Source organism: Lithobates pipiens, unplaced genomic scaffold (assembly GCF_037356315.1).
Source record: "Lithobates pipiens isolate NorthernLeopardFrog02 unplaced genomic scaffold, aLitPip1_a1.2 Scaffold_18, whole genome shotgun sequence".
NCBI classification, from domain to species: domain Eukaryota; kingdom Metazoa; phylum Chordata; class Amphibia; order Anura; family Ranidae; genus Lithobates; species Lithobates pipiens.
The window spans coordinates 532500053-532524686 of record NW_027507758.1 but is presented as its reverse complement, the minus strand read 5'-3'; the positions used below and the strand labels follow the sequence as shown (position 1 = coordinate 532524686).

Below are 24634 nucleotides of genomic sequence, written 5' to 3'. Positions count from 1 at the left end.
TCGGTTATATTCTTTTCAGGCATTTCTATAAAAGGTGGTGCACATTTTCTTGTTTTTGTAAAAGGTAGCACTGGCCACAGAGAGTTTTATATTCTCCAGAAACTATACCTGCACTGAAAATCTATAATACATCCTGTAATCATTAATGGATACATGGCCTTGAGGACTTGTCCAGCAGCCTTGCATTCCCTTCTCTGTGCAGATAATATCAAATGGTGCACATAGAATAAGAATTACCAGACACCTTGGCTTCCTACAAGGACAAAGAATTTATGGAAATAGCATACAGGAAAAGCACCTTAAAATAGAACCTAGGTTAGACTAAGCATTTGATTTCCGTTATATTCCAAAACCGGAATATCCTTGGAGCTGCAAGGAATAATAAATATAAAAGGGAATTTAATTTTTCTAGTAGAAGGATGTGTTTATAGCTATACTTTACTATTTTCATGGAAACCTTTCAATGTAGTAACAGCTGAACTGCTGTACCAGTCTTTAAAGCGGTTGTATGCCTGCAAAAAAAAAAACAAAATGCAAAAAAAAAAAAAACCTGTAAGGCAAAGACATAATCAGCTAGTATGCGCTGCATACTAGCTCATTATAAAAAACTTACCTTAGAACGAAGCCACGGCCTCGCCTCCTGGTCACCGCTGTGGGAGGTGACATGTTACCTCTGTGTTTCTTCCAAGTTCGCTGTGAGTGACCCGGAGCTGTGATGACGTCACTTGGGACGCGTGGGAGTTTTCTTTCCAGCAAGGAGCTGTGATTTTCCAGCAGCATCCGCCGGACCTTCAGAGCGCATTCACCGCTGATGTCAGAGACTGCATGCAAGGTGAATATCTCCTAAACCTGTACCTACCTTACCCGTAGGTAAGCCTTCTATAAGGCTTACCTACAGGTAAGTCTTATAGAAACAACATGTAAAAGTTAGCAGTTATAGTTAAAGTGGTTCTGCACCTTTAAAAAAAATATTAAGCCAGCAGCTACAAATATTGCAGCTGCTGACTTTTAATAAATCCACACTTACCTGTCCCAGGGTCCAGCGATGTCGGCGGCAGGTGACCAGTGATCGCTCGTCTCTCTGCTGCCCCCACCGCCATTCTCTGTCAGGGAATCGGGAAGTGAAGCATTGCGGCTTCACTGCCCGGTTCCATACTGCTCATGCGCGAGTCGCACTGTGCGTCTCTGCTGGTCCCTGCTGTGTCCTGGGAACTGTGTGTTTCCCAGAACACAACGGGGGGGCATCTGCGGCGGTCTGCGGGGGTCTTGTCCTGAAAGTGGGTGCAGATACCTGGATTATCCAGGTAACTGCACCCCCCTCCCCCCTGAAAGGTGCCGATTGTGGCACCGGAGGGGGGGGAGGGATCAGATGAGCGGAACTTTCACTTCTGGGTGGAGGACCGCTTTTATAAGAAATGTTCTGAAAAATACATGCGTGTATAAGTTAATACTGCGCTGCCAAACACTTAATGATATCAATTTTTAACCATGTATATATAGAGCTGCTGCTACCACCTAACTGTGTTCCCACGTGTGTTTAGTGATACGGTAAAATGTGCTGCCCCTATCACTGTACAAATAAATTATAAAGGTGACACAAATTGTAGTTATGCATTTTTATACACTATATAAACCATTGAACAATTCCATACATAAATCACCATTACACATGATGCATAGAAATATTCTGAGACATATATAATATATTATAAAGCAACTAAACTGTGCATAAATAACCATTCCACATGATGCATAAAAAATTGTCTGTGAAATGAATAATAATTAAAAAAAAATTAAACTGTGCATAAATTAAAACATCCAACTTTCAAAGTACTGTGTAGACGTGCCAAAATCCATTTAGTATACACCTTCCAGTAATATCTTCATTAGACACAAGTTCATAAAGCACCAGTTTCAACTTGGTATGCATTTCACTAATGGGCTATTGTGCCACCACTTCAGTGCTCCCACTGTTCGTGAAATTCCTGCTCACCTTAGTTTTCGCCCATAGTATGAAACATTTTTTCAAGCACTTTGTAGTGATTTATCCTTGCAAATCTACCTTCGGGTGTTTGTAGCTATTTTGTGTGTGGGGTCCCTTTAAAGTACATGACATCACAGCCTACATTCAAAATTAATGATCAAATATATATAAATGGAAAATAGTCATAGCATAATACTGCTTAAAATACCCAGCTTTTTTATTAATAAAAAAACATACAATCAGAAATGTAGGGCAGTAATATGCAAGTGAAAGGGACAGAGAATCACCGTTCATACTCTACGTATTTTTTCGCTCTGACTGGAAGTGATGTCACCCAGCTGTCACAAATCAAGTGACTTCTTCAGAGTAAAGACACCCATTTTTACAAAATATTTTCAAAATAGGTAATAAGAAATATTCTGAAAAATACATACGTCTTTGGAAATAAAATACCCATACTTCTGAACACTGTAATAGCACTTTTTATTGAATCTATTTTGTTTTTTGATTCCTTCACCATACCAGATTGTACCTCTTTTTGCAGCTCATGGTCCTGGTAAAAGAAATAGCTGCAGGAGATTGACATTTTAAAGTTAAATAACAAGGCAAATAGCTTTCCAATTTATAAATGGAAATCCTCTATTAAAAGAATTGCAACACTATAATTTCATTGTTTAGTGTGTTTTTATCGTACAAAATTCAAGATGTTTGGAGACAGAAGTCTAGTTCCTTGATTCTGGAATATTTTAATATCATGAAACCTTAGGACCTGTTGGGATAAGTCTTTAACTGTTGATATACAGTAACTATCTGAATAACCATTATAATAGATGGATTTCTAGCAGATGTTTTTCACTTGAAATTTATATTTTGCTTGTTATCTTTATTTTTTATTTTTTTATTTTTTTATTTTTTACATTTAAAATAAAAGGTAATAATATAATATCTTGTAGTTGGTGTGATTATTTTTTTTCTTTCTTTCTTTCATTTCTTTATTGTATTTAAACAATAATTCCAATCAGAACTGCTTCCTTATATAGAAACAATCCATGCAATTTACACTTTTAGCAAATAAAGTCAATTTGTAAATTTAAGAGCTTGCAAGATTCTTGAATGAATATCATAAAAGTTGCTTGTGGGCAGTTTCAGCAGTGCAATACTTTGTCATCTCTGCAAGAAGTGTACAGCGATCCCCATTGTATAAGGCCACCAACACATTTCATCGATAGTGGATTACACCTAAATTGTCCTAAAGCAGTTTAAAGCTGAATACGATCTCCATATTACTTTTTATTTACTAAAGCTATGCCAGGCACTGCCTTAACAATTTATTTGATTTGTATTGATTCAAGCAGCTCCTTAAACAAATGCATACAGTATATGGCCATAAATTTGTGGACCCCGTGACCATCATGACTATACATGCTAGATGGACATCCAAAACCATGAGCATTAATATGGGAATACCTTCCACATTTTTGCCAGTAAGTGGGAATTTGTACTGATACAGCTACTATCAGCACCAGGTACTGATGTTGGACAGGAAAACCTGGCTTTTGATCAGTGACTCATTTCATTCCCAAAGGTGTTCAGTAGGGTTGATGTAATGGCTCGGGACAGGCCACTCGAGTTCTTGCACACAACACACAACACTTCAAACCATGTCTTTATGGGCCTTTCCGTTTTTGCACCAAATTCAAGAATTTGGAAGGGTGTCCTCGTACTTTAGGCCATATAGTGTTGTTCTTAGTATATGTAAAGCATAGTTGTACACCAAGATTGCTGTTTAAGTTATTCTAGGCCTGAGACTGATATACTGTGCTTTGTATTTTCTGTAGAGCACTGAAGAATTTATCAGTCCTATATAAATTAGTAAATTTAATATCCAAACTTATATTGTTTCTTTTCATCCCAGGTTAAAGGTGGAGCCCAGTTTAACAGATTTTGCTGACTTTCTATATGATGAACAGCCGGAATTACTAGTTTACAGAACAGACAACTTATTAATTGATATAGTGAAAAACTGGTACTGGAATCGAGCGGAGGAGATTGAAAATTATTCCAGACAAGTAAGAATGCTGTCCATGATGTGTTTGTATTTTTTTTTTTTTTTTTGCTTTTTTTTTTTATGTGGGGTAAGACACCACTCAAAATGGACCAAGTGCTTCATATGTGGATATGGCTGTGTATGGCCTCAGCCTGTGCTGATAGGTTTTGCCCCACCGACCGGGGCTTGGTAACAGGTCTGCTCCAAGTCTACACGTGATCACTGTGACTTTTTATATGTCATAAATATGTTGAATACTGATCTGCTACAACAAAAAAAAAAGTGGTTGAACTTTGTGTCCATGAAACTCCTTGACGTTCTGAATATTCTCGAAATGTGAAACTATCAGAACTGTAGAAGGTAGAGGACTACATGCAATGATGTATGCTGCTTATTGTAATCCTGTCTCATTTTATGTATTTTTCAAGTGTAGTCATTTGCATAGACTTAATTTCACAACAGTTCTGTCCAGTTGGAGCCTAAAGTCTAAGCCCCCCCCCCCCTTTCTACTCTACACTAGCAGACACACTGTGGGAGACATACAGTCTCCCACAATATTTTTGGGTTATGCATAGAAATTGGAGCACCCAGAGACAACCTTCGCAAACACAGAATAAACCTGGTGGAAATTGAAACCATAAATCCAATGCTTTCTATTAACACTACACCATGCTGCAAACCTTGTAATAATCCACTGCTCTTGGAAATTCACTAAAAACAGTATCTTCTGATTAGAGTACAGTGACTTCTCATGCTGGAGGACCCATCCACGACCCCTCTCCTTTGGTGTTCTGGTTGAGGGAAGAAGGTTCCCTCCCAATTGCTGTATCTTTTCTCAACTATAGAACAGTAACCCCCCATTGCTTTGTATATATTTTCCAGATTAGAGAATCGTGACCCCCCCCCCCCCAAATTTCTGTATCTTTTCTTTAAGAACAGTGACTTGACCGTCCTTTCCCATATGGCTTTATCTCCCCCCTCCTCCATTGCTTTATCTTGCCCCCATTGTTGATCTTCTCCCTTTCTCCATCTTTTCCCTGCGGGATCTTTGTGGCTTCTGCTTCATTCATTTCTTTTTTTCTATTTTACACTTGGCAGATGAGAGTTTATTTCTCTTTCATCGAGTTTGTGTGAATGTTCTTTTGGAATGGGTGAAATGTTGGCAGGCACTGCATATGCATAATTTATTTTCTCCGTATTAGAATATAATTACACTTACTGTCTGCACTTAATCTGCAGCACTCAATTCCTTTTCTAATACGCCTGTCGTATTCTGCATAGAGGACCTGCGGCTTTATTTATTTCACTCTTCAGTACAGCGCCAGCATACTCTGCTGCCTTGTACAAGGAACATTAAACAAATTGCATAGGTCCATGTCTCCAGAGCCTGCAATCCAATGTTACTGTCATACAGACCACATACGCTAGGGCTAATTTAATTGTAAGCTATGTAATTGGAACAGTGTATTATTACTGAGCACATGTTTTGTGTCATTGCAGTGTTTACTACACTGTTTATCAGAAATAATTGCCTTTTTCTTTTTTCTTCTTTTTTTTAATATTACCATTTAATTTGTTTTTTGTTTTTTTTTGTCACTTTAAAGCTTTTTCAGTTTTGGACTTGCCAACACTTAAAGGGATGGTCTACAGTGATTGATTGTTTAACCACTAGTAGAAAAAAGATGCTTCTGCTTATTTTAGCAAAAGCTGAGAATGCTTTAATGATATGAGAAGTGGTGAGTGTGATGATGAAGAAGACTTATACAAAATGTATCAGTATAGGTGGAATCTTGTCTTCAAACCATGTTTCGAATATACAGTATGCTACATTTACACATAATACGTTTGTATATACAATATTTATACTGCCCAAGATATGTTCTTAGTGCTTTCTTGTTATGTGCAGGTGGATGGCGCCCTGTCCTTGGTACGTCTGGGAAAGGAGAAGAGGATCCCAGGCTTACAGCTACTGAGTGATGACTTGGTCACATTGGAGACTCTTGTGTATGAAGCAGATTGTGATGTCTCATTAACTCTTAAAGATCTGCAGCAGATCAAGGACATCGACAAGCTGCGACTTCTTATGGAAAATGTATGTCTGCATTCATGTTGAGCAATTTCAAAAGCAAGCTGAATATGCCTTTCAGAAGGTCTCTTGGTGGGACTGCAGCCTCTTGCCCTCTGTACTGTATAATGTCCCTTTCTCAGACCTACAGCTCTTTGCACATACAGTAAGGCTTTCTGTAGAGTGCAGTTGTGTAGTAGAAGTGCAAATGATTTCTTACCACTCAGGATTTATAGAATACATATGCAGATTAAAGCTGGATACACACTAGTAGATTTGTTTGACATTATTTTCCGCACAATCGTTTGTTTTTCTAATCATTGGCGAGTTAAATTGTTGTTAATTTTTGCCCTCAGTGATGAGAAAATTTGAAGGGGCAGAATGTGATTTTTTTTTTCTCGAAAAAACAAAATTCTAACCATACATGAAGTTTTTGTTTAGTAAAGTCCAATCACTTTAAAATTGAACGTTGAAAACAAGCAAGATATTGAACTGCTTTCAAACGACATTTAGCAAGATGTCGGATGTACTGAAAATTTTTCGTACAAATGTTGGCATTATGTTCATTCAAAATCTAATAGTGTATACCTAACTTTATGGAAGACATGTGGATTATGGTAGGGACTTTCTAGGCACCATGTAGAGTATACACTCTATACAAACTATACTTAGTGTTACTAAACTCAGGACCCTGCATTCACTATATCTGGTCTCCCACAGCACACAGAAAATGGAAATGCATCTATTTTAGTAAATATAAACTGCTAAATACATTTTCCCATCAGCAGTATATACTGTAGCTATCTTGTGGCCATCAGTTCCTGGTAGGAGGAGTTTTCATACTGCACTGAGCTGTACTATCAGGATTCAGGACCCCTGACCCTCTGTCTGGACAGTGCTGATTGGTCCTGTGCTGATCACATGCACCATTCATCCTGAGCATGTGCAGCCTGGCACCAAAGGCCCTGTATTATCCTGACATGTTCTGGAGTCAGTGGAAAAAGGGGAGAATCTGTGCATACAGGATCAAGCCAGCCTTTTTACACAATGCAGAGGATTAACCCATTAGGTCCCACAGTGAATATAACCAGCTTTACTGCATATGCAAACTGATTTTACTATTGTGGGTTTAGTAACACTTAAAAAAGTAAAAAATATCTGTATAGAAGGCATTCAGTTAATTGTGTACATTGGCATAAAATATTCTATAAAAACATTATTGGGTGAGGCTGACATAAATTTCTAAACCCTCCTGTATCCATACTTATAGAATCACTCTAAAGGTCTACATGCCACTAATATATACAGACAGATCCTGGCAACAATAATTGTGACCATGTGGATAACCCAACACATTTTATTCTAGCTCTTCTTCAGTGGATAGAGTGATAAAAATCGGTACTATACAATTCTATGGTGTTATATCTGAACATCACATATACATATCAAAAAATTATTATTATTTTTTGTTTTTAGTACCACAGAGGATATAGGTTCTCACATATTTATTACAGATACTTATATAGCACCGTCTATATACACAGCGCATTATACATATATTGAACATTCATCAGTCCCTGCCCTCAAGGAGCTTTCAATCTAAGGTCTCTAACTCACATTCATACATACAGATACTAGGGCCAATTAACCTACTAGTATGTCTTTGGAATGTGGGAAGAAACTGGAGTACCCAGGGGAAACCCATTTAGGCACAAGGCAGTGCCAGGTGGAAGCACTAACCACATAGCCACCGTGCTGGCCAAATATTTATATGTATCCCCAATAAGGGATTAAACAAAGGTCACATGATTAGCAACAACCAGTAAAGGGCTGTTAACCCAGATGTGTCAAGGTGCCAAAAATGTCATTAAAACACAGTGACCATACCTTCCTACATTTCCCATCACTTCCAGGGCACTGTGAAATGATATATCCGGGGCACACATGTGAACAGGTGATGTCCCCAAGCACCTGGAAGACATCGGCGCCATACAGTTTCTGCACTTCACTGCAAAGGGTGGAAAAAGGGAAATAGTAACCAGGAAAATATGCACATGCCTGGAGGAAATGATAACTTACTCCTCTTGCAATCGCCCAATCACATCCAAAGGCCACCAGTCTGGGGAACAAACAAGGCCCCCGGTGGTACCTTGAAGGCCTACAGGTGCCGGGCAATGTCCCTGCAGTATCCCAACAGAGTCCTGGCAGAGCGCAGCTTTATTTTACAAAGTGGAGTTGAGAATCCTTGACCTTCTAGATCAGCAAAAATACCAGGCTATCATAGGAGTGGTCTGATGTGCGAAAACTAGGACACAAGGCAAAGCTGAGGGATCACTCTTTGCCCCATATGTATTTTCACAATAATTAAATGGACCTTGTATCCTCTGGATTTTACAGGGTTCGAGAACACCATTTAAAGATTTCATGTACAATGCTTTCTTGGTGACATTATGAGGGTCAAGTAAAAAAAAAAAAAAGTTCTCGATTTCAGATACTGTATTTTATGGCTGAGTTTTGGACCGCCAAATGCTGTAAACAGCTATATTATTGTTGTCCCTGTGTCGGGTATGAGAACTGTGAAAGGACAGATGCCTTGGTATTAGTACATGGTTATTTAATGCTTTGTCTCACCAAATATTGTGCTTTGCTGTACCTTTTCAGGATGTTCAGTGACTGTAAAAATAACTTTAAAATATATAAGCAAGTTTAAAGTATATATAAGTAGTAGCATATATTGTGTGTGTATTTATAGCTCTGCACAAAGTGTTCTTTTACGATGTCCTTTATTTCCCCTTCGCTCCAGGTGCTGGTCCCTTAACCACTTAAGGACCGGAAAGGATTTGCCCCCTTAATGACCAGGTCATTTTAGCAATATGGCAATGCGTCAATTTAACTGATAATTGTGCAGTCGTGCGACGCTGTACTCAAACACAATTTATGTCCTTTTTTCCCCCACAAATGCGTTTTTTATTTTTTGCGCTATAAACAAAAAAAAAAGAGCATCAATTTTGAAAAAAATAATTTTTTTTTTTTTTTTACTTTTTGCTATAATAAATATCCCAAAAAAATAAAAAAATAAAATTCTTCATCAGTTTAAGTCAATATGTATTCTTCTACATATTTTTGGTAAAAAAAAAAAAAAAATCACAATAACTGTATATTGATTGGTTTGCGCAAACGTTATAGCATCTACAAAATAGATTTATGCCATTTTTATTATTATTTTTATTTTTTACTAGTAAGGCGGCTATCTGCGATTGTTAGCGGGACTGTGACATTGCAGCAGACAGATCAGACACTTTTGACACCTTTTTGGGAACATTGACATTTATACAGCACTATAAAAATGCACTGATTACTGTTTAAATGTCACTGGCAGGGAATAGGTTAATACCAGGGTGCGATCAAGGGATTAAGTGTTCCCTAGGCAGGTGTTACTGTTGGGGCAAGGTAGTAACTTGGGGAGTTGACAGATCGCTGTTCCTAATCACTAGGAAAAGACAATTTCTCTATCCTCCACTGACAGAATGGGGATCTGTTTGTTTACATTGACAGATCCCCGTTCTGTCTATTTCAGGAGCGATCGTGGGTGGCTGGCAGACATTGCGGCCATGCGCATCGGCTCCAGTGTCACGCCATGGGCACGCACACCCCCTAGTGGTCTTAAAGTGGCCAACCTACAATGGCGGTGATTCGTTCAGGAGAGCCAACCTGCTGCTGTACAAATGTGGCGGCTGGTCTTTAAGTGGTTAAGGAGCATGTCCCACTCCACAATTGTACAAAACATAGGCCACACTGTCAACCCATCACATTGTGAAAATTCTGGTTTCAGCTACAGTTCCCACCAAACGGTTACACCTCTTTGTTGCATTTCACCCAGATTATGCTTTGTCTTAAAAGTATGATTATGTTCAGTCTGAGTGAAATGCATCAGTGGGGTGTGGGCGATGTTGCTGAAGCCAGAATTTCCTCGGGGTTAACTTTTACAGACCCGAACGATTTATGACCCGAGTTTAATTTTATTATTATTATTTTATTTTTTTACAGTTTTGAATAGAACATGAATGGGTAAATCCCTATTTATTTTTTTTGCTATGTAAATGTTCTCTAATGTAGTGTTTTTTTTTTTTTTTTTTGTTATTTAATATATCTTCCAGTCGCCAGAAGATCAGTATGTGAAGAATGCCTACCAGCGGATGGTCCCCTTCCTCCATCGCTGTGAAGCACAGAACCCAGGGTCAGCTAACGCTCTCCTAAAAGATTATATAGTAACCATGGCCAAGGGTGACCTTAAATATCCTCTGAAGATCTTTCAGAATTCGAAACCTGATGTAAGCTGACTCTCTTTCTTTATCTTTTTGTTGTGTTTAATGGCACTATATTTGTGGATATGGGCACAGGATATATCTTGGGTATGACAAAGCTTTGATGCTCATTGCTATTCATGACTTTCTCAGTTATTTATTTGCCAAAACATTGTTTGCACTGTTTAGGAAGAGATGTTCTTAGTTCTGTGGCTTTGTGCAAATTAAAACAAACTGGGGTTTGGCAGTCTGAGCTGACAGAAAGTCTTAAAAAAAAGTATAGTGGTTTTTATTCTTTTCTATTTTTTTTTATTTATTTAGAGCAGATTTACACATGCTGGAGCTGCAAATGTATGGAGGAGGACTTTTAATTTTGTGGGAATTTCAGAAACTTGGTTTGACAGCTCACATGATTGGCTGACAACCATCCAGGGGTATGTCCTATATCATAGAGATAGATAGGGTAGGAAAGGGGGGGGGGGGTATGCCTGTATAAAAGAATGTTATGCAAGTGAACATGAGGGATGACGTCATTAATGGAGCTAGGGAAAAGGTGGAATCCTTGGAAGAAAGGAAGAGAATAGGGGATAGGAAAAGAGGGCGGGCGATGAAGGAAAAAGAAAGGGGGGAATGGAAAGCGGTAGGAAAAATAAGGGGGAGAGTGAATTAGAAAAGAGAAAAATAAGGTAAAATTGGGAAGGAAGTGGAGAAGGAAAGGATGGGGGGAGGGGAGGGAGAGAAGGTAGGTGTGATAAAAAAAATATGATGTGGAAATCCCGCCGAAAGGATGAAATGAGGAAAATGAAGTGATAGGTGAAGGGATAGGGGAGTGAAATGATAATGTGAAAAATCATGATCGAAGTGAAACAATAGTGTAGTGTGCTTACAGACCACAGAACTGGGTCTGAAAAAAGGAGCCAGGGGTGCCATTATAGAATGCGGTTTTATCTAACTAAAAAACGTAAGCCAGAATGGAATTTTAAAAAGTTTTTTGTTTCCCTGAATAATGAGTACCTGCTCATGCTCAGTAGCAAGATAAATGCATATATATATATATATATATATATATATGTTCTGGTCATCTTCTATCTTTGAAGGACCATATATCCTATATACAAATTGTCTGTCCCCACTTTAAACAGTAGTGAAAAAAAAAAGTGAGGTACCTAAAGATACATCACTATTCAAAAAGATTTCGAGGTCTAAAAAGTTGACTTTAATGGGATCACAATTCATGGTGAACTTAAGATTATATTGATTATTTCCAATGGTAGTCATGAACAAATCCAATTCCTCCCTAGTGCCGGTCCAAAACATCAATATGTCAATGCCAGGCGGTGACATGCCCAAGCAACTTTGGCACGTCGTCCCTGGCAAAGGGTTCCTTCTCTCACACCCCTAGGTACAGGTTTGCATACAATGGGGCATTAAAATCCCTCATTATAATGAGGGATTTTAATTATCCAGATATAGACTGGGCAGAAGGGAACCATGCATTTGTCTAAGGCTCTCCGCAGGATAATTTCGTAGGTCAACAACAGATAACGCTTTACTAGACCTACTGATTACAAACAATACAGACCTGATCGTGGAAATACGGGGAAACTTGGGAAACAGCCACCACAGGTCAATTTGATTCAGTTTTAAAACACAGAAATAAAAAGCACAAGGGTAATACAAGGACACTGAATTTCAAAAGAGCCAAATTCCCTAAACTGCTCTCTTTGCTAGACAACATTAAATAGGATATTCTAGGAACAAAGAACACGGAGGAAAAATGTCAGTGCTTTATAAGCATACTAAATAAAGGTATTGGCCAGTGCATTCCAATGGGAAATACATTTAAAAGAGCAAATATTTGTAAAAATGCATATAAAAGCAAAAGAAAATGTCTTTAAAAAAATATAAGGATGATGGGTCATTGTCAGCATTCCAACAATGCAAAGAATGCAATAAGAAATGTAGGAGCGCAATCAAGGCAGCTAAAATAGACCACAAAAGGCACATATCGGAGGAGAGTAAAAAAAAAAGCAAAAAAAAAATAAAAAATTCCTTTAACTATATAAACGGTAAGTGAGGCCAGAACATATTGGCCCCATAAAGGATGATGAAGGGAATTTGGTTACAAAAAACAGGCAAAGGTTTTAAATGCATTATTCTCAGTTTTCACAAAGGAAATTGGAGGATATAGTAACCAAGACTCTACTGTTAAACATCATAGAATGCACCCTCATGGCTAACAGAAGACAGTATCAGAAATAGACTTGAAAAACTTAACATAATAAGTCACCAGGATCAGATGGATTACACCTTAGGGTCCTTAAGAGTCCTTAAGAAACTCGGCCAATTGATAGATAGACCATTGTTCCTAGTTTTTTTGGACAGTTTATTACTGACTGGAATGGTACCAGCTTAAAAAGATATGTCCCTGGAAACTACAGGACAGTCAGCCTACCATAGATAGTGTGTGTCTGCATCTTGAGTATGGCATTAAAGGGGAAAACACTGCGCTATAGCTAAAGTGAAGATCAGGAGCTAACACTCCAAACAAACAAAGTTCAATGAAAATGGGGAAACAAATAGTGTAGCGCTAGTGAGTGAGTAAAAAAAAAAAAAATAATACGGAGTAATAGTAGTCAAACTAGTACTATACCACATACAAGTGACAAAATATATAAAGATGCGTGAACCAAAATACAAGTAAATATACAATATATGTATAAGGGCACACAACTTTTGGTGGATATCAGTGATTAAAGTGTAAGTCCCGGCAAAAACAGTCCACATGTGTTGGGTAATAAACAAGTATCAATGGTCTTCCCAGTGAAAGGATCAGGCGACCCACAATTCAGTTGGACCGGGAACAACGACTTGTCTGGAGTAATTTCAGAAAAAATAAATAAATACTCTTACCAGAGAGAATGGACTCATCTGTCATATGACAGTGGGTCAACTGCGCTTGTAATCCCAAGTGGTGTCAATCGGGTATTGTGAGTTGATTGTAGTTCACGTAAATTGCCGCGCTGTCTCCGGATTACACGGACTTCCAGTGTTGGAGGCTGTAACATGCGTCTCCCAGGTCGACAGGGTCCAGTTATTCGCATTGGGGTGCCACTCCAAGTGCGGTGAATGTTCAAAAAAAGAGAGGAAAAAAAGGCTCCAAATGGTGCAGGTCAGACGATAACCATTGGGTTTATTTAAGAAAGGTCATAAAAACCGTAACATAAAAGCAACATGTGATCACAAAATAAAATAAAACATAAAAAAGCAATGTGGGGTGCCAAATGCAAGCCCGACGCGTTTCGACAACAAAAGGTCTTCAACAGGGGCATATTTTATTTTTTTACTAACTCACTAGCGCTACACTATTTGTTTCCCCATTTTCATTGAACTTTGTTTGAGTGTTAGCTGCTGATCTTCACTTTAGCTATAGCCCAGTGTTTTCCCCTTTAATTCCCTGCATCTTGAGTATGCCATCCAATTCTGGACACCAGTCCTCAGGAATGTACCATTTTAGCGTGTTCGCAGCTCCACATGCCCAAGCCCACTAGGAAGCTTAAACTGCGCAGGGCTAATCACAGGCAGTGAGACATTTCTAGATCTCTGCAGCCGCAGACCGGGAAATGTCTCACTGCCTGTGATTAGTGCTGCACAGTATAAGCTTCCTGGTGGGCTCGGGCATGTCGAGCTGTGAACACGCCTGAGCCCATCCTTACTCAGAAGTTAAGATGGGAAGAGGTTTGCCAATCTGTGAAAAGCTGCATCTAAAAATTGTTAAACAATTTCACATTCTTCAACATAAAATTGCAAAGACTTTAAATATATCATCATCTACGGAACATAATATTGTCAAAAGATTCTGAGAATCTGGAGAAATATCTGTGTATAAGACCCCTTTCACACCAGGGCGTTTTGCAGGTGCTATAGCGTTTCACGCTACAGTGGTGCGCTGGCAGGACGTCAGGGAAAAGTCCTGCCAGCAGCTTCTTTGGAGCGGTGAAGGAGCGGTGTGTTTACCGCTCCTCCACCGCTCCTCCACCGCTGCTCCCCATTGAAATCAATGGGACAGCGCTGTAATACCGCTGGCAAAACACTGCTATTGCGGTGTATTGCTAGCGTTTTTAACCCTTTCTTGGCCGCTAGCGGGGGTAAAAGCACCGTAAATCCGGCGGTAAAACGCCGCTATTTTTTACTGCCGACGCTATGGGCAGTGTGGTGTGAAAGGGGTCTAAGGGACAAGGCCAAAACACAACATTGTATGCCCATGGTCTTCGGCCCCTCAGGCGGGACTGCATTAAAGCACAGGAATGATTTTTTGATGGACAGCATTGCATGGGCTCAGGAGTACTATACTTAAAGAATTCACTGTCTGTAAACACAGTTCACCATTCCATCCAAAAATGCAAGTTATAGCAAACAAAGAAGAAGCCATATCTAAACATGATCCAGAAACTCTGCCATCTTCTCTAAGTCAAAGCTAATTTTAAATGGTCTGTTGCAAAGGGGAAAACAGTTCTGTGGTCAGACAAATTGAAATTCAACATTCTTATTGGCAACTATGGGCACCACATCCTCTAGACTTAAGAGGAGAGGGACCCTCCAGCTTGTTATCGGTGCCGTTTAAAAGCCTGCATCTCTGATGGTGTGGGGGTGCATGAGTGCATATGGGATGGGCAGCTTGCACATCTGGACACATCAATAGTGAAAGATATAACCAGTTTTTGAGCAGCATATACTTCCATCCAGATGAGGTCTTTTTCAGGGAAAGCCTTGCATATTTCAGCAGGACAATGCTAAACTGCATACTGCATTTATGACAGTAGCATAGCTTTGTAGTAGAAGAGTAAGGGTGTTTAATTGGCCTGCCTGCAGTCCAGAACTTTCACCAATTAAAAATATTTGGCGCATCTTCAAATTAAAAATACGACAAAGAAAACCCAGGACTGCTCTTCTCAGTTCCCACATGCTTACAGAGTGTTGTTAAAAGAATTATGGATGCTACACCTTGGTAAACATTATTATTGTTATACAGGATTTATATAGCACCAACAGTTTACGCAGCGCTTTACTATATAAAAGGGATACAATGCAGTTATAATACAATAAAATACAAGAGGATTAAGAGGGCCCTGCTCAGAAAAGCTTACGATCTAATAGGATGGGGCAAGTGGTACAAAAGTTTGTAACTGTGGGGAATGAGCTTATGGAAGTGGTAAAAGATAAGTTAGAGACGTGATAAGCTTTCTTGAAAAGATGAGTTTTCAGGGATCGCCTGAAAGTAGCAAGGGTACGGGATAGCTGCACAGGTGGAGCTAGCGAGTTCCAGAGGATGGGAAAGGCTCTGGAGAAATCCTGGAGACGAGCATGAGAGGAGGAGATGAGAGCTTGAGAGTTGGAGGTCTTGAGAAGAACGCAGAGAATGATTTGGGTGATATTTGGAGATAAGATTGGTGATGTAGCTCGGGGCATAGTTACAGTGCCTTGCGAAAGTATTCGGCCCCCTTGAACTTTTCAACCTTTTGCCATATTTCAGGATTCAAACATAAAGATATAACATTTTTATTTTTTGTGAAGAATCACCAACAAGTGGGACACAATTGTGAAGTGGAACGAAGTCTATTGGATTTTTGAAACTTTTTTAACTAATAAAAAAATGAAAAGTGGGGTGTGCAAAATTATTCGGCCTCCTTGCGTTAATACTTTGTAGAGCCACCTTTTTCTGCGATTACAGCTGCAAGTCGCTTGGGATATGTCTCTGTCAGTTTTGCACATCGAGAGACTGAAATTCTTGCCCATTCTTCCTTGGAAAAAGGTCGAGCTCAGTGAGGTTGGATGGAGAGCGTTTGTGAACAGCAGTTTTCAGCTCTTTCCACAGATTCTCGATTGGATTCAGGTCTGGACTTTGACTTGGCCATTCTAACTCCTGGATACGTTTATTTGTGAACCATTCCTTTGTAGATTTTGCTGTATGTTTGGGATCATTGTCTTGTTGGAAGATAAATCTCCGTCCCAGTTTCAGGTCTTTTGCAGACTCCAACAGGTTTTCATCCAGAATGGTCCTGTTTTTGGCTGCATCCATCTTCCCCTCAATTTTAACCATCTTCCCTGTCCCTGCTGAAGAAAAGCAGGCCCAAACCATGATGCTGCCACCACCTTGTTTGACAGTGGGGATGGTGTGTTGAGGGTGATGAGCTGTGTTGCTTTTACGCCAAACATATCGTTTTGCATTGTGGGCAAAAAGTTTGATTTTGGCTTCATCTGACCAGAGCACCTTCTTCCACATGTTTGGTGTGTCTCCCAGGTGGCTTGTGGCAAACTTTAGACGAGACTTTTTATGGATATCTTTGAGAAATGGCTTTCTTCTTGCCACTCTTCCATAAAGGCCAGATTTGTGCAGTGTACGTCCGATTGTTGTCCTATGGACAGACTCTCCCACCTCAGCTGTAGTTCTCTGCAGTTCATCCAGAGTGATCATGGGCCTCTTGGCTGCATTCCTGATCAGTCTTCTCCTTGTCTAAGCTGAAAGTTTAGAGGGACGGCCATGTCTTGGTAGATTTGCAGTGGTCTGATACTCCTTCCATTTCAAAATGATCGCTTGCACAGTGCTCCTTGGGATGTTTAAAGCTTGGGAAATCTTTTTGTATCCAAATCCGGCTTTAAACTTCTCCACAACAATATTACGGACCTGCCTGGTGTGTTCCTTGGTCTTCATGATGCTCTCTGCGCTTTCAACAGAACCCTGAGACTATCACAGAGCAGGTGCATTTATACAGAGACTTGATTACACACAGGTGGATTCTATTTATCACCATCAGTCATTTAGGACAACATTGGATCATTCAGAGATCCTCACTGAACTTCTGGAGTGAGTTTGCTGCACTGAAAGTAAAGGGGCTGAATAATTTTGCACGCACCACTTTTCAGTTTTTTATTTGCTAAAAAAGTTTAAAATATCCAATAGATTTTGTTCCACTTCACAATTGTGTCCCACTTGTTAGTGATTCTTCACAAAAAATTAAAATTTTATATATTATGTTTGAAGCCTGAAATGTGGCAAAAGGTTGAAAAGTTCAAGGGGGCCGAATATTTTCGCAAGGCACTGTATGAATGGCTTTGTATGTTGTGGTTAGCATTTTGAATTTAATTTGCTGGGTGTTTGGGAGCCAGTGTAGGGATTGAAGGAGAGGGTTGACAGACACTGAGCGGTTGGTAAAGTGTATAAGTCTGGCAGCCGCATGACTTAATTTTTTTCTTCAACTGGTACATTTTCTCATTTTAAACATTTTATATTTTTTATATTGTGAATATTATATGGGTTTATAAGATTTGCAAATCATTGCATTCTGTTTTTATGTAGTGGGGTTGTGCATGCTTGATTAGCTTCTTCCCCAGGCCACAAATGCCTTGCAACTTTGTAACTGAAGGGATTTTGCATGGGAGAATTATCACATTTTCATCACTAGTTAATCAAAAGCCCACAAGTTATTTCTGCTACAGGGGACATTAACAGCTTCTTATGCCAAGGGTATATTTTTTTCCATAGTACACCTTAACATTTGTTGATATTTTATGTTAAATAAATGATTGAATTACCAGTTTTTACGTGTGACCTTTTTCAAATATATCATCCTTTCAAGCTCTGTTTGCCTTGTCAAATATGTTGAAAAGTCAACAGTTTCCATGAGGTATACTTTTTCACACGATTGTATGTTTTTTATGTAGGTGTACTAAATAATAGCCTCATATGTCCTTAAGTATATTTATATTTCACATTGGCCATAGAGTTATTGCTAAGTTAACCTGCACATGTTGACCCTGCTAAATTTGGCCTGAGCGGCATCAATGACTTCTGGTCACAAAAAGTTTATAGAAGATGTTTTTTACTGCTACCTGCGGAAGAAGAAAAGATTGTAAAAGAAACTAATTAATGGAGAGGTTGGACTATTATCTTAGGTCAGCTTGTTTTTGCGGTCTTGGATTTTTTTTGTTGTTGCTGTCCTCAGATTGACTTTTATCTGTATTCTCAACATTTGCTTTAACTGTATTCACAGATATAATCTGCATAGATTATTAGAGTCTGTAAATCCTCTTCCCCCATCTCCTAGTCTCCTAGCACCAATCCCCCCCCCCCCCCACTCCCCTCTCCTAACACAAAATATGTTCCTCCTCCCCATTTCAAATGCCCCCTCCTAACACAGAAGCTCTCATCACATGACACCCCCCACATCGCTCTCATCACTACAGGAGTAGTGAGAGCAGGGAGTAGGTGGGAGCTGTGATCTCTGCCATCCCCAGCAGCACGGGAAGGAGACAGGGTGATAACCAAACCCCATACAGCCTGATCTTTCGAGGTTCTGCATATTTGACAGCTGCTTTGTTTAGCTGCTTTGCAAATCTGATCTAGAGTAGATGTGTTTTGTCCACTCTGAGATGCCTCTACTCATTTGGTTAATTGAGTTAACCAATTTTAGATGGCCCCATAAGTCGGCACAGTTTCCCACTCCAGTATACAAAGAGGAGAGAGAGCACAGCCCGGACTTCCTCCTCCCCTCTCTTTCCTCCTTTCTGTCACTATTTATACTCCCATCGGCAATACAGGAAGCTGGGCGTGCCACCCGATATGTCGTTAGCAACCAATTATGCCATTGGTGGGCAGGATGTGGGCGGGTGGCCCAGACTGCATTCTGTATTGCAGATGGGAGTATAGATGGTAGCAAAGGGGAGGAGAGAGCCTCTCTGTCTACTGGGGTTAGTGCAAGTTATTTGTCCTTTTGCCACAGAACCCTTTGGTCAAGGGCCTCTTTGTAGCTCTCCAATTGAGAAATGCTGGTCTAGCGGGATAGCCATAAAAACTAAGGAGCATGGCTTGAAAAATAAAAATATGCTATTCATTTGAATGAATTCAAGCATTACCAGATCCAGACACCTTTGCTTGTCTGTACTGCTGCTTATCCTTGCACATCAACACACTCTACTTGTTCCTTATGTTGCTTCTTCCCCTCCCAATCTGATTTTGTTCTGTACAGGGACTGCAGAAGGCTGATACCAAGTCAAATTAAGGAATTTTATACGGTTTTCATTTAAATTACAATTGAAGACATACCCTTCAATACTGGATCACTTTAATGTTTATTTGCTCAGAGTTCAGCTTTAAATGACCCAAAGGGTGTTTTATTAATTTAAATGGGAGTTATATTTAAGCTAAAGTGTCACTAAATACTCGTCATAAAAATCCAATTCAAATTCAGTCGCTATGCAATTTGTTTTTTGTATTCTGCAAAAAACTGGTTGATTCTGCTGTTCTCTATCTCCATCTTCAATCCATGTCCCCAATTGGGCTAGGTATTTTGCAGCTGTGGTGGCAACTTTGTACATGCTCAGTTTTCAGTGCATTTCTATGCTGTGCACTTCTTCCCTATGACATCTGAGCAGCCCACGTGACTATAGAGTCACACATGTGAGCGTATGCACAGTGGTAAATGACAGCCCATTGCCTCCTCCATGCTCACTAACCAGCTAAACACAGTGGGATTGGGATATTACATGGAGATTGATGGAGGCTTCACCTCCCACTTATTCGAAGACATGGGCTGGATTGGCATGACACAGCCTGTGACCGTCACAAATCTGCCCATATCATTTTATTTCCCAAAAAAAAAAAAAAAGATTTCAAACAGATATTTGCATGACAATTTAAAACGGTTTATTGATGTTATTTCATTTTTTATTTATTTTTATTTTTACTATGTATCCCAGAGGCAGTTTTTCCTTTTATTTTAAACATGTGAGCAGTAGCAAGAGCTAATTGTTTCCCTGCAGACAGGCTGAGTCATGTGATAGCTCTATATTGATCAGGAAAAAGGTACTTTGACTTTTTTGTTAAAAAAATTACAGTGCCATCATCCATATACAGGGATAGAAGGGACAATGTAAATTAGACAGTGTGTATTTAGCATCACTTTAAGATGGTCCTAACCCCAAACATTGTTTTGCTGCCTTAAGGGGAACATTCTGAACGGTTATCTGTGCCTGAGCAGCACCCTGAGGAACCAGTACTTCCTGGATTATAGTGATGCCTAGGCACTACTGGGCCTATAGCCTCAGAGCTGTCTGTCTGCATGTATGAGATTTAAGATACTGTTCCTCTCACTGCTAGTCTCAATAGATTTGAAGTGAAATTTTGTGATGTCACTACTGTGCTTCTCGCTGTTCTTTTTGCTGGGGAATCTGACATGATGAATCAAAACCCTGCCTCTACCAAGATGGCTGCCTCCACACAGAGACCCAGTGCCGAGCAAGGCATTTTAAGTCAGAAATAGTGAGAAAGGTCAGTTGCAGGACAAAAGTCCTTTGGCCATTGCCTGCCTTTTTTTGAGGGTACAGCTTCTAAAATTCTTTTTTTTTTTGTATTTGAAAAGCAGAAAAAAAACTTTTTTTCTTTGCATGCTATGTAATTGTACAGTATATGTGCATGGGTCAGCTATAATGGTTGAGCCTTGTAGATCTCCTTATGCTACTGTGTTTCAGACAGGGTCTGTCCTATTAAAAATGAGAGACTCCCTGCAGTCTCTGATATAAAACGCCCACACTGCTTCTGGTAGCCATGTAAACTAGCCAAGGCTGGACCACCCCAGGTGTAGTGTTTTTAATGCAATTCAGTGATGCTGAGATTTTATTGATTTTATGTGGGGGTTTTAATCATAGGTCCACTTTAAGGCAGGCCATACACAGAGCAAAGTTCTTTCTTTTGGGGCCGTGGCCTGGTGGTGGTCCAGGCTGAGTCTGCCATTCACTATCACACAGTAGGCTTTGACTTGATGTGTGGCTCCCGGGACACCTATTACTCTCCACTTTAAGGTAGGCCATACACAGAGAAAAAAATAAATTCAATCAATTCCCCCATCAACACAGACAGTGTTGACAGCAAAATCCCTCCCACTGAGCTATTGTATTCCCCCCTCCCGGGAGAAGACAATGATTATTGCTAGCGGTTATACCAGCCGCTAGTGATAATTGCATGTAAAATTCGGTAGACTGGTGGTACCCAAGCTGATCTATCAATCACCTTTGGGTACAATTGGCCTGCCCATATAGGGTTTGCACCATACGATTGGAAATGTCTATGACTGGCCTAAATCTGGTCATCAACATCAAATGGATCATCTGAGCAGACACGTCTGGCCAGTTGTGAAAGAAAAGCAACAGTTGGATGGTAAAACACAAACTGGTCTTATAGCTACGATTGAGGCTAGGTTCACACTGCTGTGCGGATCGGCTCACAGGTGGGGTCCAGTGCATCCCTATTCAGCATTTCAGGTCCGATTTCGGTCTGAATTTTTAGCTGAATTTGGTCCTGAAATGGACCAGAAGACGCACACAAGACTGTGTGATTCGCTCTGCAGCTATCCCAGAGATGTGTGAACCAGCTTCATAGAGAGCCGGTCACAATCTCCTGACATGCGAATTGGATGTGGAGAAATCCACATCTATCCACAATAGTGTGAACCCAGCCTAAGGCCCCTTTCACACTGGGGCGGTGTGGGCGTCGGAGGTAAAGCTCCGCTCCATTTAGCGGCGCTTTACCATCGTTTTAGCGGCAGTCTGCAGCCACTAACCGGAAAAGGGATAAAACCACCCGCAATGGTTCGTGTATTCACCGCTCCAAAGATGCGGCTAGCAGGACTTTTTTTCACCGTTTTGCTAGCGCACCGCTCCAGTGTGAAAGCCCTCCAGCTTTCACACTGGAGTGAAAGGGACTTTTTTTTCAGTCGCTACACATGCGCTATTTTTAGCGATGTAGCGCCAGAAAACCGCCCCAGTGTGAACAGAGATCTCTGATGTTTTATATTTAATTATATGTATAATGTATTAGCAGAATGTACAAGTATCAAATTCTTATTTTCATGCATTTTTACAAATACTATAATAAAACTAACAAAATTTAAAAATACGAAGAAAAAAAAAGTTAAAACAATCACCCAAATTGCTCTCAGTCATCACAATAACCTGGTTCAGAACTGGGTGACAATCACTTTGGCTGTTTTTACCTGTTTTGGTTTGTCTGTGCCCCCATAAGAATTTTCTCATCAAGTATGAAGAGCTGGACAGGGGAAGAGTTGCTTTGGTTGATATACCAGCGCTGTGAGAATATTCTATAATAAGTGATTTATTTTTTCATAGCTTAGCAACAGCTTTGAATAATTAAATGGTGACAGCATGTTGAAGTAATAAATTAGGCTGTACTACAGATGTGACAACAATAAATCACACTTTATCTGCATCATTTAAGTTCCAGAGATTAAAAGATTCTGTGAGCGGCTTTTAATCCTTGATTAACTAATTTGACTTTGGGATATTTTAGGTCGTAATTGTTTGGAGGGAAGTTTATGTGGACATGAGAAAAATCACAAATGCGGAATCCCTGTGTTGTGCTTGGAGTGCACCCTTCTATAATTACACTGCAAAGAGGGCCCAGATTACCAGTCATTTATCCATTACACATTTGAAATATTACTCTTCCCTATTTCTTTATATGCTTGGTAGAATTAGACATGATGACAGGGGTGACTTTTTAAAGCAGTCACCATCCATTTTCATTGTCTATTGTTGCTGATCTATATAGTGTATACCTGCTGACAGTTTTTTTTTCTCATTTTTTTTTTTTTCCCTTTTTAGTGGCCGCAGAAGCTAATTCCTGGTCAGGACCAGCTTATGATCATAGCTTTGGAATCCATCTACACTTGTGAGCGAGATAACCAGCTGTCCCTCTGCTATGACATTCTGGAATGTTTGCCCCAGAGGGGTTATGGGTAAGAGAACCTCTAAGCCAGCCTTTCTCAATTAGGGTTCCTACAGAGCTTGCTAGGGGTTCCTTAAACATTGAGCAGTGTCTGACCCTAAGGTATGTAACTTCAGACACCAAAGATCATTTTTAGCTATATGTAAGGGGAGCATTCTTCCTAATAACCACCAAAGTAGGAGAAATTCTTCCCTGAGACCATCAACATGGGAGGTATTCTCCTACTAATGACTACTAATCTAAGGAGCATTCTTCATGCTGACCACCAATGTAACAGGCACTCTCCCCACTGACCACCAATGTAAGAAGTATTCTTCCCACTGACCACCATGTTAGCTTCCCATTGACCACCAATGTAAGAGACATTCTTCCGAATGACAAAAAATGTAAGAAGCATTCCCATTGACCACTACAATAGTAATCAGTGAGCTGTAGATATAGTAATTATTGGCAGGGTTTCCCTTAGACCTTATTTCTCTATGTTAAAAAAACTAAGAAATGTTACAGTACATTGTATTGCCAGCAATGTAAGTGGTATTCTTCCCACTGACCACCAATGCCGGGGGGCACTATTCCCACTGACCACCAAAGTAGGAAATATTATTCACTGACACCAATGTAAGGGGCATTCTTCCCACTGACCACCAATGTAAGAGGCGTTTTTCCTGTTGACCACCAATGTAAGGAGCATTCTTTCCATTGACCACCAATGTAAGGAGCAGTCTTTCCATTGACCACCAATGTAAGGAGCATTCTTCCTACTGACCACCAATGTAAGGAGCATTCTTTTCATAGACCGATATAAGAAGCATTCTTCCCACTGACCACCGATGTAAGGAGCATTCTTCCCACTGGCCATTAATGTAAGGGGCACTTTTCCCACTAATCACCAATGTAGGGGCATTCCTTCCACAGATAACCAATGCCGGGGGGCACTATTCCCACTGACCATCATAGTAGCAAACATTCTTCATTAAACACCAATGTAAGGAGCCTTCTTCCCACTGGCCACCAATGTAAAGAGCCTTCTTCCCACTGATCACTAAAGTAATGGGCATTCTTCCCAATTAGCACCAATGTAAGGGGTACTTTTCCCACTGACCACCAACTTAAGGAGCATTCTTTTCATATACAACCAATGTAGGAAGCATTCTTCCCACTCGCCACCAATGTAATGAACATTCGTTTCACTGACTACCAATGTAAGGTGCATTCTTCCCACTAAGCACCAATGCAAGGGACACTTTTCCCACGCATCACCAATGTAAGAAGCCTTTTTATAAGAGGAGGAAGGGGGTAAATGGGACTTTAAATTGAATTCACTGTTGAATGCACCTCCATCTCTGTTTCAAGTAATAAATGGAGAGATTTTTGTGACTTTAGATGAGGCAATGACAGACTAATTAGTAAAGAATCTTAAACATATTTATTGACA

The 24634-nt window shown here is 39.9% G+C and overlaps 1 protein-coding gene across 2 annotated transcripts in view; it reads left to right on the top strand.

The window, feature by feature from the left end:
- Nucleotides 1-24634, top strand: part of NBAS (NBAS subunit of NRZ tethering complex) — a 1050553-nt gene that overhangs the window by 285268 nt on the left and 740651 nt on the right. For both annotated transcript variants that reach the window (XM_077488811.1, XM_077488809.1), the window contains exons 23-26: nucleotides 3900-4053; nucleotides 5938-6123; nucleotides 10254-10427; nucleotides 23076-23209. In XM_077488811.1, coding sequence (XP_077344937.1) covers nucleotides 3900-4053; nucleotides 5938-6123; nucleotides 10254-10427; nucleotides 23076-23209 — 648 coding nt within the window. The remainder of the gene's footprint in view (nucleotides 1-3899; nucleotides 4054-5937; nucleotides 6124-10253; nucleotides 10428-23075; nucleotides 23210-24634) is intronic.